Source organism: Amblyomma maculatum, chromosome 11, assembly GCF_055883805.1.
Source record: "Amblyomma maculatum isolate TAMU_Amacu chromosome 11, ASM5588380v1, whole genome shotgun sequence".
Taxonomy (NCBI): domain Eukaryota; kingdom Metazoa; phylum Arthropoda; class Arachnida; order Ixodida; family Ixodidae; genus Amblyomma; species Amblyomma maculatum.
Genome location: NC_139354.1, coordinates 121,448,809 through 121,465,340, shown reverse-complemented (window position 1 = coordinate 121,465,340; position 16,532 = coordinate 121,448,809). Strand labels below are relative to the sequence as shown.

Here is a 16,532-nt window from a genome sequence, read left to right as displayed (position 1 = left end):
GCGGTGTGAGAGGAAATCGGCAATCCAATCAGCGAGTTGAGAGTTATTGAGAATTACTTTTAGTTTGCATAACAATTTAGAGGGAAGGACCGTGTCGAAAGCTTTTGAGGAATCGATGAATATAGCATCGATTTGGTTACCGGCGTCTATGCTGAGAAGAATGTCATGTGCAAATTCGGTTAACTGAGTCACTGTACTAAACCCCTTACGAAACCCGTGTTGAGCTCTGGACAGAAGATTATTTGCTTCAAGAAATTCCATAACGTGTTTATAAATAATGTGCTCTAGGATCTTACATGAATGTGCAGTTAAAGAGATCGGCCTATAGTTAGAAAGCAGTTGTTTGTTGCCGGATTTATAGAGAGGGAGTACATTGGCGAGTTTCCATGAGGAAGGGACAATGCCAGTGGAAAGAGATTTTTGAAATATAATTGAGAGATATCGAGATTACCAGAGGGAATAACGTGCTAGGAAGGTGTTTGGGATACAGTCCGGTCCAGCGCATTTTTTTGTGTCAAGGCACAAGATAAGATTTAAAATCCCCGGAGTGCTAACCATGATATCTGAGATAGAATGATCATGATTAAGAAGACTGAAAGGTGGAATCATGTTATTATCACGTGCAAAGACGGAATAAAAGTAGGCATTAAATGCATCAGATATTTGAACAGGGTCAGTCATAATTTCTTCATTAATAACAAATGAGGTGGAGGAAGTGTTGAGGGTAGAACAGAGCGCCAAAATTTACGAGGGTTATCTCTTAGCAGCCCTTGGAGCTCAACGCGGAAATAGAAATCTTTAGCAGAGTGCATTTTAATTCGAAGTTCATTTTTTGCAGCTTGAAATCGAGCAACAACATCAGGGTTATTGTTACGTGCCATGCGTCTCAGCCGGGCTACACGACGTGACATCTGTAAAACATCGCGATTAATCCAAGGAAGAGTAGGATTTCTTTTCTTTGTTTTGACGGGAACAAACTGTTTAATGCACAGTCTAACAATTTTTTCGAAATATTCAACAAGGTCATTAACGTCGCCGTCACGGCTGAGCGCGCAGAAGGCGTCGAAGCACTCGGCTAGTTTGTCGATTACGGAGTTGTCGTCTGCGTGATGGAAATCCGGAAATGACGTGAAGGAGTACTGTGGGTTACTAGAGAAGCGGGACAGGGTAAGAAGAACTGCTTCATGGTCAGAAATACCATCGACAACCGTACACTGAAACCCGGTGTCTATTAGGTTGGGGCTTAGAAAGATTAAGTCTAGCAATGAATTCAGCCTGGTGGGAAGCGTAACTATTTGAGTGAGTCCAAGAGAGAGTGAGAGATCCATCAACTCTTTTGCTAAAGAAGCGTCATGGCCAGAATAACACATCGATGGCCAGTGAATACCAGGCACGTTGAAATCGCCCATGAAGATGATGTTTGATACTGAAAGGCTATGTATGAACTGACCAACAGAGTGCAAAACATCAGCAGAGGTTCCGGGGGGTCGGTAAAAAACGCCAATAATAACAGTCTGTTTTTCTAAATAAAGCTTGCACCAAATTGACTCGGTGTTGCATGGAGCAGGAAGTATAGAAAATCTAAGATAAGAACGCAGAAGTAAAGCAACACCACCTCCTTTGCCCTCATGCCTGTCAGCACGGATAGCAAGGTAACCAGGTGGGGTAAATTCAGAGTCATATATGTCAGGGTGAAGCCAGGTTTCAGTGATGCCAATAATGTGAGGGTCATGGGAGGACACAAGCGCGAGAAGATCAGGGAGTTTGTTAGAGATGCTTCTAGCATTAAGATTTAAGACAACGATACTTGGTGGCGAGCTAGGTGAACGTCAACGGGGTAACGGAGGAAGCTCACTAGATTCGGTAGCTTCATGACAGGGTAACGAATGAAGCTCAGAAGATTCGGTCGCATCGTGATGGGGGTCCCGTTTCAAGCTACTCGAAGCTTCATCCCATGTGTACCTGACACCATCAATAAAAGCGTGATTGTACCGAAGCTTCACTTTTGAACCACCGTCACGAAGCGAGGAAGATGCATTCCATATTTTCTTACGAAGGGCACGGACGCTCGCAGAGAAATCCTCAGTGATGTAAAAATCTTCCCCTTTGAGTTTCGATACGTTTTTCATGACAACAATCTTCGCACTGAAGTCGAGGATCCTTAGAATGACAGGTCGTGTACGTCCATCACTGGGTCTGCCGATGCGATGACAACGCCCAATGCGCGGACATTCTATGCGAAGATTTTCAGTAAATATTTTGCGGATTTTGGACAGTAAACTGGCGCCATCTTCATCAGGACTCTCATGTAGACCGTGCATAACAAGATTGTTCCGCCTTGACCGGTTTTCTAAGTCTTTATTCTTTACAACCAAGTTGGATATTGTTTTTTTTAATGAGGTAATGTCCGAACGGAGGTTAGCGCTCAATGACTCAGAGGCTGAAGGAGTTGCAGATGATTCCAGTGATGAAACACGAGCTTCGAGGACATCAAGACGAGCGGAAAAAGTTTTCTTAATATCGGTAATGTCACTAGCGATTCGTTCTTGACCAGCAATCAGTTGCGAGAGCTGAGAAAGGACGTCTGCGACCCCCGGAGTGGAGGACAAGTCAGTATTGGAACGCGTTGCCCGCTTCCCACTAAGATGTTTAGACGAGTTAGCTGAGACTGATCGTTTTGGGGGGCCTGGGTTTTATTCAACGTCCCCGCTTTGTAGAAGGCGAGAAAAGCAAAATACTGCATTTGAACATAAGGTAACAAAACTGTGTGGGCAGGAAAACAGCAGCAAACAACGATCATCAGATCGAACGCAGTGAGCGTTCTTTAGGTAACATACCTGCACGAAGAACATGCAACGATTAGGCATCTTGTAGAGGCTGCTGCCGTCCTGCCCACTGAAGCGGTACGCCGGTGCGGTCCGATTTATAGTCCGAGGAAGAGCTGACGTAGACCAAGGGCCGATGGTGATTAGACGGTGTAGACATGCACGTGGGAAGCCGTCAGGTGCCCAGGGGAGCACGCCAGGTATATCACCAACAAAGGTGACATGGCAGTCCGTAGCGAAGCTGATGGTCCCATCCACGTGCCGCAAGCTTGATGGTTGCGCAGGCGCTCTTGAGTCGAAGTCGCAAAAAAGCGAAACAGCAACAGCCGCGAGGATCTGCACGAAGAACATGCAACGATTAGGCATCTTGTAAAGGCTGCTGCCGTCCTGCCCACTGAAGCGGTACGCCGGTGCGGTCCGATTTATAGTCCGAGGAAGAGCTGACGTAGACCAAGGGCCGATGGTGATTGGACGGTGTAGACATGCACGTGGGAAGCCGTCAGGTGCCCAGGGGAGCACGCCAGGTATATCACCAACAAAGGTGACATGGCAGTCCGTAGCGAAGCTGATGGTCCCATCCACGTGCCGCAAGCTTGATGGTTGCGCAGGCGCTCTTGAGTCGAAGTCGCAAAAAAGCGAAACAGCAACAGCCGCGAGGATCTGCACGAAGAACATGCAACGATTAGGCATCTTGTAAAGGCTGCTGCCGTCCTGCCCACTCTGACGCAAAATGCGCAAAATGACGCAAAATGCGGAAAACAGGCAAGCCTAGCTGTTTCAGAGCCGCTTACTGAACCTGAAAAGAAGGTGCCGGAGGCTGCGATGGGGATGAGCTTCTCCAGCAGCATGCGGAGGAAATCTGTGATGCAAGCTCTTCCTTTCGTTTTACACGACACTCCCAGTAAGGAATCCCATGAGACTTGAGAGAATTATGTCGCAAAATTGCCTTATTTTGTGAGGTTCTAGGACTCCATAGCCTTAACTTGAAAGAGTTTTCGTCATAGGGGTTAGTGCGAGTGCAGCAAAAATGCTTGCAAATTTGGAAGCGGTTGTTCGCACATGATTGCGAGCGCATTTTTATAATAAAGCTCTTTCAAGAGTCTAATATTTGTTTGCTTTCAAATCACCGCTGTCATACAATACCTTTTTTTTTTTACTATATAAAACCTTTCTGCTGCAAACTTTACGCTACTTTCACTTTACCATGACTGCGTCCGATTATTATATTTTTAAAAGTGCTATCAGCGCCATGCGGTCAAAAGGCGAATCATTTTTTTTATGTAAGCTGAAGTTTGCCTAATTTGATTTTAAACACATCATATGTAAATGTTGTTTTGAATAAAAATTTAGTGTTAAAAACAGATAAAATTTCAATTTTCGAAGGATGTTTTGAAGTCTCAAAGATTCACGAGCGAAAAGTGTGTGTAGAATCGATCGGCTGGAAAGGAAGGTTTGATAGACAGTTAGCCTGAAATGATGAAGCGTTTAGTGCTAATTTCAAGAGTCTGAAAACACATACTTCACCCTGTTTACACAGTCAGTTTACTCAAGATCGCAAATGACAGTGAGTACCTCTCCGCTTTCAAAAAGTTCGACTCCTCGTCAAACCATCACTAGGAATGCTTAAATCCCATTACCAGGAATAAACTAGGTTGATAGTATTGTCCAGAAATTGAGATCTGCTCTACAAATCTGTCTCATTGTGCGTGAACTTTTCAAAACTTCCCATCCCGTTAGCACACGACAAGTGGCCTCTCAATGTTTCACAGCCATCAATCTGAACACGTCTAGTAATTCAGTCAGTGCTCCATATATCAGAATGAGCGCGCAGACACTATTCACGGTAAAGTAAACACCACTATTGTACGAAGAATTTGGCGCTGGCTGTAAACCTAGTGCAATCATCGCTTCTTTCGTGTTTAAATGTGGCTCGCCCACCAGCATAGCGATTACGTCCGGTAAGGCGAAGTCAGTATCAAGCTTTCCAACCACTGCAGCCTAACATGATACCCGTTTTCCGCGGTACCTACACCGTCAAACGTGGCGCCTTCTGTGATAGCAAGGGGCCCCAGTGGTTACGCGTTCGCGTCAACCAGTCACAACACTAACACTAAAAGTGACATTATAAGTATTTCCCCCTAATCAGTGCGTGGGAGATGCGCTGTTCTCTATAAGTCGGATTCCAATTAACGCTATGAACTCTTTCACGGACTGTTAATATTCAACGGGCCTGTCAAATAACGTACGATCTCATGCAGATATTGTAGACACCGACATACTCTGCATTTGCATGAAACGAGGCCACCCACACTGTTGCTTGAGCACTCCTTAGCCGGATAATGGGACAACTCTTCATGACGTAGTAGAGAGGCCGTATGCTTTCCTATTAAGAAACGTGTTACACTGTTCTTGATCGCGTAACTTATGCCCGAAGAATACACATTTATCACAAAGGCGCGGGATAACTTACCTGGCGAAAGTTATAAACTATCCCCATATGGCTACATACGCTCGTTTAATTTCATGCATATCTGGAGGTCATAAATGCTGATCGAACACTGGCCCTCAAGTGCGCAACCGAAGTCGCTGAGCCCCAAGGCCTCCTGGCGCCATCGCCCGGAAGCCTCTGCCTATAGCTTCGCCTTTGGCAAAGAAAGTATTTTCCTCCACCTACTTCTCCAAGATATTTATGCCAACCTTAATTTTTTGGTTTCGAAATCCGCACGTAACATTACACGTCTAGATCTTAGGGTCGTAGAAAAAAAAAATATTTTACATCACTTTTTATGTCGATCTGCTCTAGTTTCAACAATTCCGACTTCGCCTTGTCTGCTGAGTTGGCAACTATGGAAGTTAATTATTGCACATGAGCGCCCCATAAGCGTCATGCTATGACAGATGAATGTTCAAATGGCAAATGCTCTACTGCAGTCGTCCAAGCCAGACTGATTGAGGCCAACTCGTTTCTGGCTTGTGACAAATTACATATGACTACCCTCGGTCCGCACTCGTCAGATACGATGACCGCTCATTGCTTGATTCCTTTGCAAGGGTATGAACCGCATGTCCGGTGAGGTCATTCGACCATTTTTGATTTGCTAAATGTTTCGTAACGAACATTTTCATATGTGGTTAAAAATTACTCCTGCAACGATAGACATAAATAGTAATATATATAAATTATTTCTTTTCTTGAACCCGTAAAAACCATAATAAACGCAAACTTCAGGAATGCGAAGAGATCGCACCGAAACACAGATGTGAAGAGTAGCGCCTAGTTATTTTTGTGACCTTCGGGGAGACAATCTGGAGAAATACTGCGTACTTACTCAGAGTAAGTTTTCATTCTGGATTATAGACATAAAGGAGAAATAAGCAACAAAGTGGCTTGTATGTGCTGCCTCTTTTAGCTCGGACGATATGAAGCAAGTACCCAAGAAACACTTCGCATGATAAACTTGTTGGAGAGCGTCCGTTTATGGTAAACACTAGTTTCCCCTAATGAAGAGCAGATCGAGAAGTCCCTTGAATTATGCTTTTCTGTCAATAATGTTTACTTATACATTCTAAACACCTTTTCAGCATGTAAGTCTTAGTTCATCAACTGCATTCACTCCGCGCGGTATGAACAACTTTTTAAAAATTACAAACAGTTGTTGCTGAAATTTTTTTAGTGTGTTAAAGCAGTGTTGCGCAGGTTGACATGTTAAACTGAACTTCATTTAGAACTTGGTCTATCTGGTTAAACGGTAAAATGAAATAGCTTCACAAGGCGCCAGGCAATCCAAAGAATGCATCACAAATGAGACCTCTGAGCAGACAAAATGGAAATGTGGTGGTTTACAAAAATAAAAGCTATCAATCTCTCCTCTGTCTTGCCAAGGCTTGCGTGGCTGGCTGAAATGAGACAAATACCTCGCCAATTAAAAAGTTGGCAACGGCTTAACTCAGCTAAGCCAGGATGTGCCAATGTAAAGTGGCAGTATGCCAGGATGAGACCTAATCGTCTCTCTGTTGTTGTACTTGTTGCACCTCCTACTCCGCTGCCTTGCATCATCGCTTTTCAAGTTTCTCTTGTCGCTCTACCTGAGTATATATAGCTCGTTTGGCTCATTTTTCGTACGTATCGCTTATTCACGGTGAATGATGTGGCCATGAGGATTAGATTGGGCTTGCAGGCGGGCGTAGCAAGGTCGCACAAAACGTTGTTTCCTCATTCAAAGCATAGCAATACAGACTGGCTACAATTCTCACTGTGTATATGCGCCTTCGCAAGTGAACGGCTGATCCGCGGCTTATATTACCTGCTGCGGTGCAGGAGCTGAATAGCGTTATTGATATGGTGAGCATTGATAGAATATGGAGGAGAACGACTGGATTGCTTGCAAATAAATACCAATGTCATGGGGAAGAAAACGATAGAACAATTAGCTTTAGACAAAAAAGTGAAGTCCTCAGAAAACTGATCTGTAAAACAGATTGCTTGACAAACCGACGAGATTATAGTGCTTTATAGGGCGACTACTACCACGATTCCAAACGAAACTTTTCTTGACAATTCCAAAGTAGTGGTTTACTTTTCGTGGCTTGGGCTGGGTTCTTTGAGGACTAAATGCTACCGGCAAAGATTTGACACCACAGATGACATTAGCTTCTGCACGCAAAGCAGGGAAGCGATTTAACATGTTATTATAGAATGTAAGGCACTTAAACCACCAGTGTACAACGCCGACGAAGGGATTTGAGGGGCACTGGGGTTTCAGGACATTCGTGGCAGGCTGCGTTATAAAACAGTGACGCTAGTAAGAAACGGCTTGAGGATTGTTGGAAAAGGTAAATGGAGTAGTGCTGCACTGTGCAGAGGAATAAATGAGTTACCATATAACAAATATTGAGCACTCATTGTATTATGAGCTAGGTGACATTTCTCACCACGCCACTAAAAAGGGGTGCAAATAATTATCCATCAATTTATCAGTCTAGAACCACTCATGCGCAGTGAAGCACATAGCTAAATTATGGCGTCACGCTCGGCGCTCAGCTCAGAGTGGCGATATGTACCGGTAAGAAGTTTGCCAGGAGTGTGAAGAAGAAGCAGGTGTGCGATGTAAAAGAAGAAGCGAAGCAGCAGCACAACAATCGAGCAACGCCCGCTTCGTGCACCACACCTGCGAACAAGAAGATGTGGCGGCGAGCGGACCGCGCGCCGCTAAGCACGCGGCTGTAGGTCAGTTTTAGGTCATATTGCGGAGTACGCGAAACGCGCCGCGGCTAGTTCTCCATTGAGCGCCCGTGAGCGGAGTTTCAATTCAATACCATTTTGTAGCGTAAACTACACTGGGCGAGGTTGAGCAGTTTCGTACGGCTCCTGGAGAGCCGTGCTGCGCATGCGCGAGGAGTAGTGACGTCACACGGCACGGTGCTGGTGCACTGAAACTGCACGCTCCACCACCACGCGCGCGCCTCGCCGGTCTGCGCATTCTAGAGGAGTGACAACTTAGTCGCGGCAGCCGCACTGGCGCTAGCGCGTGCCCAGTTGTGGGCCTCAGTTGCGTAGTAGCCTAAGCCACTTCCATTTTTTTTAAGCGAGCGCTTCAATGGTCGCGATGAAGCGATTTCGCCGTGGCACCAATTTCCACAGTGGTTCCACCGCTCTTTCCACTTTGACTCGCACCTTCCGCCCTTTTCTTGCGGCGCAGTTCAGCTACAGTGTATTCTAGTACACTGTCGTTCAGCTGTTCACAGAACAAGTGTGACAGATATTGCGCCAAATAGAAAGCTGGGCTAGTTAGTGTCTAATACGGACGCTTGGGTAAGTTGGTAATCCATTGAGGGTAAACAGCGCAAAAAAGACGAGGACGAACGAAGTACACAAACGAGCGCTGACTTTCAACTCGCTTTATTGATTGTCCCGCGAAAATATATACATGGAACAAACAACAACTTTGAGAGAATTTGAGAGAAACTAAGAAGTTAAGAAACTTTGAGAGAAACTAACGTTAATAACTTTGAGAGAAATATGCCAGACATTAAATCTATTTTTGAAGAGTGCATTTTTCCGCTGATGTTAACCTGTGAGTTTCCTAAAGATAACACGATCAGATTTCTTGACCTCAAGCTGTCCTTTTCACCTAGTCATAAATGCTGGATGTACGAACCAAGAAACAGTAAACCATTTCTTTTTTTTTGCATCATCTCATTCAAAACTAGTAAAAAGAGCTGTTGTCAAGTCCTGTTATATCAATGCACTTAAAAAGTCATGCTTCCATTCCATGAAAGACAGCTTCGAGTATCAAACCCAACGTCTAGTGAATGCCGGGTATCCCAAGCAGCTGCTTGTGACAACAGCAGAATCAATTCTTTCAGGCCTAAGGTCGAAGAAAAGGAACAAGGACGAGGCTCCACCTGCGACCGTTCAGAAAAAAGAAAACGTTACAGTGTTTCCATATATTCACGGGCTTTCACACAAGTTGAAGAAAATAGGAAGCCGATTTAATATCAGAGTCGCCCTTTCGGCACCCAACAAGCTGGGGATGATTTGCAAGAAGGTCAACAACGCCGCGTTCGTTGCACAACGTTGCTTAGTTAGACACAGAAAACAATTTGTGCCCTGTCAGGAAAGTGTTGTTTATAGTATTCCGCTTTCTTGCAGTAAACAATATATCGGACAGACGTGACGTTGCCTCAATAAACACCTCAAAGAACATCATTACAATGTACACGAAGCAGTGAAAGGGCACCTTGGCATTCACTGCAGGGATTGTGATAATTGCACGCCACAATTTGAACAAACGAGAGTGATTAAGAAACACCGCAATCAGCTAACCCGTGAAATTCTGGAAGCCGTTGAAATCGCGAAGATAGATGATGATTGTTTTAGTAGTGCTTCGGTGGCTCTAACAGCGAAGGAAATGAGGTTTCTGAATGCAAGGCAATGACGCCGCTTTTGTCATCCGCAGCTGGAGATATTATGTATCTTTGGTTATCAGTGTCATCACGTTTTCTTTTGTTGTTTGTTCCATGTATATATTTTCGCGGTACAAGCAATAAAGCATCAGCTGAAAATCAGCGCTCGTTTGTGTACTTCGTTCGTCCTCGTCTTTTTTGCGCTGATTACCCTAAATAGTTAGTGTGTCATCAATAATAAAAAGACTAGCGCATATAACACAGAAACAGACGTAGGAGAAGACAGGACGAGCGCTCGTCCTGTCTTCTCTTATATCTGCGCCTTTACTTTCCTGTGAATCAATTGTAAAACGGAGAAGCAGCCCTGGTATGTGTTGTTGTTGTTTTGCTGTTGTGGCTGTACGAAGGAAAAGAAAATGCACGGGCCTGATACAGGCTCTGTAGCTGAGCCACCTTCGCTGCCTCGTGCAGACAGAAGAGAAAATAGAAAAGAAAGAGAAGAGAGGGGGAGAAAAAGACACGCGCCGCAACAACAACTGTCGTCCACCACCGAAGCGGTGGCGGGTGCAATGACGACCTACAACAGATAAAACTTCGGTAACAGGCTAGCCCCCGCCGCAAGCGGCGCTGACCTACCTGTCCCAGCCCCATTAAGGGAGTAAAATGTTACTTTGAACAACCTTAAAAATCAATGAAATACGCCGTTCCTTCCTTATAAACCAATATACAATAAACAAGAAAAAATATCAATCTTGACCTGGTTTGGTGTAGGCGCCCAAATGGAAGGGGTCCACTCAAGAGCACATTCCTTTCACAAAAATATAATTTAAATAAGTTTGGGGAAAGGAAGGTGTTTTTGAGTGGACTCCCCGCCATTTGGGCACCTACACCAAACCAGGTCAAGATTCATATTTTTTCTTGTCTATTGTATATTGGTTTATAAGGAAGGAAAGGCGCAGTATGTCTTTCTTTGACCTTAAGGCTGTTCAAAGTGACATCGTACTCCCCTGATGGAGCTGGGACAGGTATACGTCACCGTCGCTGGTGGCAGTTCCTGGCCATACGGGGCTGCTGTTGTTGTTGTTGTTGTGGCTGTGGGAAGAAGGAAAAGAAAATGCACGGCCCTGCTACTGGCTGTGTAGCTGAGCAACCTCCGCTGCCTCGTGCAGACAGAAGAGCAAATAGAGAAGGAAGAAAAGAAAGAGGGAGAGAAAGACGCGCGCCGCAACAACGGCCGTCGTCCACCACCGAAACGGTGGCGGGTGCAATGACGGCCCACAACAGATAAACATTCTGTGGCAGGCAAGCCCCCGCCGCAAGCGGCGGTGGCCTACCTTTCTCAGCCACATTAGGGGAGTACTAGGACGGTAGGTCAACACCGCTTGCGGCGGGGGCTAGCCAGCCACCGATTTTTATCTGTTGTAGGCCGTAATTGCACCCGCCACTGTTTCGGTGGTGGACGACAGCTGTTGTTGCGGCGCGTCTTTCGCTCCCTCTTCTTTTTTCTTTCTTCTTTGGTTTCTCTTCTGTCCGCACGAGGCAGCGGAGGTGGCTCAGCTGCAGAGCTAGTAGCAGGCCCGTGCATTTTATTTCCTTCTTCCTAAAGCCGCAACAACGCTTGTCGAGGAACATGCACCCATTAACGCTCAGAACACAGAGCAAAACCCACTGAAAAAAGAATGAGAAACAAGATAGCCGAAGAAGTAGCCTATGTTGATGCATCGTACGGCAAACATGGAGCTGCAGTCTCGGCGGTGGTCGATGGAAACGGAATACCCAATATTACGGCCTCGTCAAGCAGCCGCGATACAGACACAACGGAAGAGGTTGCAATAGCGTTGGTACGCAGGCAAAGGTGGTTATTGCGTACCGCAAAACTGCTGCTTGGAATTGCGGGAAAGGGAGGATCTCTGAGAAAGCCAAGGGCATCCTCTTAGCAAACCCTATTATTTGAAGAATATTCATTATATGGATACATGCACACGAATCTGTCCCTGGTAACGAGGCTGCACGCAAGATCGCCTGAGCTCTCTACCACCGGGCGGCTGCGGAACAGCCCGATTGCAAGGGAATAGTTTAGTTCAGTGTGGTTTAATGGCAGATAGGCTACCTAGGCCATCACGCGCCAAGCCTGAAATTTAGTCTGTTATGCGTGTGATGGGTCTAAAAAAGTTGGTTAAAAATCTATAACTCTTTAAAAAATTAGCTTTTTTTAGAAAATAAACAATATACGATGCATTTACCACTGAGTCATCTCTGAGAAGTCGGCGAGGATGAAAAGGAACGTGTTCTTTGAAGAACTGTGGGAATTGTGTTTTTTTATCTTGTCCAGTTTTTTGCATGAGCATAAAATGTGTATTATTGTCATTTCTTTTCCGCACAGGCCACATGTCGGTCTTTCCTGTTTTGCGAGAATAAAGCTGTGTGTAAGGTGTGTGTGTCCAATGCGCAGGCGACATACGATGACTTCAATGAAACATTATTGATGAGAGCATGACTTCCATTCTCCTATGCAGGGTTTTACTAAGTGCAGCTTGTTTTTCAAATCTTAATTCCATTCTGACTACCAGTTTTCTTTCAACTTATAGTCCACTAACTTTAAGCTGTCCGTGTAGGGAATGCATACTTTCTTAATTTTTTCGTGTTTTGCTTGTGCAGCACACTCATCTGCTCTCTCATTGCCTTTCATTCCAACATGACTTGGAACCCAGCATAGTATTATGCCCTGTCCCTGTGCTGTGGCTTTTGCTATGTTTTGTATCATATTTCCGATCAATGATGTAAATGAATTTCTAGGGTGAAGTGCTGTGAGTGCACTTAAGGAATTGGTGTAAATGACACTTTTCTTCATATTATCGTTTATTGTGGTTTCTACTGCCACGGCGATCGCATAGTACTCGGCAGTTAAAATGGAAGCGCATTTGAGTAACCTTGCTATTTTTTCTTGTTTGTCTTCCACTATGGCACTGCCTACATAAAATGCTGTTTTAGTACCATTAGTGAAATCATTTATTATTTCTGTATTTATCACTGAGGGTCAAAAACTCTTGTAACAGGTGTTCTTGTGGTGTCTGTTTCTTTTGGAATTTTGTAAGTTTTAAGTCACATACATCGGAGAAACTGTACCAGGGCAGCAGTAGGTGGGGGCAATGCGCAACATCGGGTAGTGTATCGAGTAAGTTTAATTCTTTGCACTTCTCTTCAAAACGAAGTAGGAGCGGCTTGACTACTTGAGGCTTGTTATCAAACAGTGTACTAGATGGGCATTGTGTAACTTTTGTTTAACACAGATGTTTCGGTACCGAACGAATTTTTAGGATGTACGAAAATGTAAGAACGGTTCTTCGGTATGCAAGGAATGGCCCATTTGTTTCCACGTAAGGACTTTTAATTGGTGACGTCCTGTAGGCCCCAGTGGATCGACGCAAACCTAAGTTGTGGACTGGGTCCGGTCGTTTCAGGTACGAGGGTTTTGCAGATCCATACACTATACAACCATAATCTAAGCACGAGCGAACAACAGAACGATAAATCTGTAATAGGCATGTTCTATCAGATCCCCAGCGTTTATGTTACAGGATTTTAAGTATGTTCAAAGATCGGGAGGCTTTCGTTTTGAGTGCGTTTATGTGGCGGAGGAAAGTCAGCTTTCTGTCGAGAATAATGCCTAAAAAATTGTGTTCATGTCTTACACATAGAACAGCATTTTTAAGATAGAATTATTGGATCGGTGTGCAGACCTCGTCTAAGTGAAAACAAAACGGCTACTGACTTCTTTGTGGACAACTTGAAACCATTTCTATCGGCCCATGTGGCTAGCTCATTTACTGTTAATTGAACTTGCCTCTCCCCTGATGACACACTGAAAGATGTACACGCTATCTGCAAGTCATCGACATACCCTGATAGACTTTGTAATCACTTTTGCTATAGAGTTCATTTTTATTATAAGGAGTGTGGTACTTAAGATGCACCCCTGTGAAACCCCATTCTCCTGTATGAAATTTCTTGACAGGGTAGCACCCATACGTACTTAAAATGAACGGTGGGACAAAAAGTCATTCAAGCATTTTAGCATTCTGCCGCGGATGCCAAATTCTCCTAGGTCGCGCAGGATTCCGTGTCTCTATGTTGTGTCGTAAGCTTTTTCTAAATCAAAAAGACTGCGAGGTAGTGTTGTCTGTGTATGAACGCTTCTCGGACTGTGTTTTCTAAGCGTACAAGGTGGTCATTCATCGAAAACGTTTTTTTTTTAAACCACATTGGTAGGTATCAAGACGTTTACGAGATTCCAGTGTAAACATGAGCCTATTAATTATGACACTCTCAAAGGGTTTTGCGAGGCAACTCGTCTGGGCTATGGGTCTCTAGCTAACTGCTTGGAGACGTTGGTTGATTTTCCAGGCTTCAAAAAAGGAATAATAAAAGCTTTCTTCCATTCTATTGATACGTTTTCTGATATCCAAATTTTATTGAAAAATTTCAGGAGCGCCTCAAGAGCAGTCTAAGATGACCCAGCATTTGCTAATGTATTTCGACTGGGCCTGGTGCAGTCTGTTTACCTGAAGAGAGTACAAAATTTATTTCCTGTAGTGTAAAAAGACTGTTCTATGGCTCTTGAACATTTCCTGTTGTAGTCAGTCTTTGTCTTTCAACTTTGTTTTTATACTTTAAAAATGATTCCGTGCAGTGTGATGAGCTAGATACCATAGTCAAATGCTCGCCTAAAATGTTTGCTTGTTATTCAATACTTGTCTGGGTATTTGGATTGTAAGAAGGTGGACTGCTATTTATTTCATTTACTTGTGCCCAGATATTTTTTGGTGTTACACTCCTGTTTATAGAGTAGATGTGGCGTTGCCATGACACTTTTTCAGCATTTCGACGTACATAGCGTGCTTTAGCTCTAGCTTTTTAAAATTTATAAGATTCTCCTGTGTGGGGTACCTACGAAATGTTCCCCATGCCCTATTTTGTTGTTTCTTCGCCTCCTTACAATCTTGTGTCCACCAATTTTTACAGTTTTGTTTCACTACTCCTGATGATTGAGGGATAGCAGGCGTGCGGCAGCTATGATACCAGTGATAAATTACTCGTTTAGTTCATCGACAATAAAATATTCTGAATACCGTTTTTCCAAGGTAGCATTTGTGGTAAAAAGTTTCCAGTAAGCTTAATGGAGCTTCCAACGCCGTGGGTTTGTTCCAATGATTGATGGTGATGTTGTTTAAGTGATTGTTTTAGGTAGATGATCGCTCCCGTGTGGATTGTCTAAGACATCCCATTTAAAGTCACAAAATATAGAAGGGGAAATAAAAAATAACACAATTGAGCTAATTTTCCCTGAGCTTGGGGAGCAATATGTAGGTTTTCTGGTGTTAAGCAGGGTAATTTCATTTCATATCATAAAATCCTTTAAAATCTTACCCCTTGTGTTAGTTTTTTCACTCCCCCAGAACGGAGAGGGGGCATTAAAATCTCCAGCTAATAAATATGGATTTGGCAGTCGGTTTAAAAGGTCTTCAATATTATGAAGTGTAAGTTTGAAGTATGGATCTATATAACTATATAAACACTGCAAATTGTGATGGTTTTGAATATAAGAGGTGTGGCAGCTACTGCTTCTAGCCGAGTTTGGAGCCTGTGTTCACGGGCTGCGATATGGCTTTGGATAATTATGGCAACACCGCCCGAGAGCCTGCTTGCATGCTCTCGGTCACGGCGGAACACGTTGTATTTTTTTAGGATATTTGTGTGTTGGAGACTCAGATTCGTTTCCTGTAAGTGCAAGACCACAAGTGAATATGTCGCTAATATGTCCTTTATGTCACACAAGTTGTTAAGTAATATTCCGCAATTCCAGCTTATTAGAAATTCATATTATTTAATGAACTGGTAGGAGGCTAGGTTGTTTTTGCCACGGTAATTCAGGCTTTGTCTTTTTTCCGGTCCAAGGAGCCCCGCCGTGATGCAGGACTACCCTGGGTTGTCATGGCTACTGCATCTTCAGATGCACTGGACGACAGTGGACAACGCACGAGAATGTCTGAAACAGGCCTCGCCGTGTGAGGGGAGACATTTGGCCCCGCTGACCTGTAGGTTCGCAAACCCTGCTTTGGAGGTAGTGAAGCAGCTCCTGCTGCATCCACAGGGGGCGCGGATGGCCCTGCACCAGGGTCACTAGAAGTGACCTGGGCAGATGCTGATGTCTGCGTTGACTCTGCGTCCTGTTGTGTCATCACAGAGTACGTTGGATTATGCACCAACGAAAGCCGCTTTCTTGCCTCTTCGAAAGTATTATCCCAAGTGACTTTCAAGGTAACAATCTCTTTTTCCTTTTTTTCATGTAGTGCAAGATCGTGAGTATGCTGGATGTTTGCCCTCACAGTTTATGCAAACGCTTGCTTCAGTGTGACAGTTTTCAGTGCGACGTTCGTTAGAGGCACATTTTGCACAGGTGAGACGGCCACGGCAGCTCTGGGAGCTGTGGCCGTATCTTTGGAAATTGTAGCAGCGTCGTGGATCGGGAATGTAGAGTCTGAGTCTGAGTTTTTGGTAGCCTACTTCAACTGAGTCAGGAAGGGTGCTCAGTGTAAATGTCAGCACGATGTGTTTAGAATGAATCTCGTTATGTCTCTCCTGATTTTGATGCGATATACATTGGTTACATTTTGGTCCCTTAGTATTTCTAGTAATTCCTTCTCAGTCAAGTATTTGAGATCATTATCTGAAATTACTCCACGAACTGTATTCAGTGACCTGTGGGGGCTGATTGAGACAGGGATGTCTCCGAACGACGTA

At 44.3% G+C, this 16,532-nt stretch overlaps 1 protein-coding gene across 1 annotated transcript; it reads right to left on the bottom strand.

Moving 5' to 3' along the window:
• Positions 1–1,817: 1,817 nt before the first annotated feature.
• Positions 1,818–3,673, bottom strand: LOC146174875 (uncharacterized). Its single transcript, XM_084585478.1, has 3 exons — positions 3,617–3,673; positions 2,990–3,545; positions 1,818–2,686 (listed from the first exon to the last, which is right to left on the bottom strand). Exons 1-3 carry the CDS (start codon positions 3,671–3,673, stop codon positions 1,830–1,832), a joined length of 1,470 nt encoding a protein of 489 aa, XP_084441604.1. The 3' UTR covers positions 1,818–1,829.
• Positions 3,674–16,532: the final 12,859 nt, after the last annotated feature.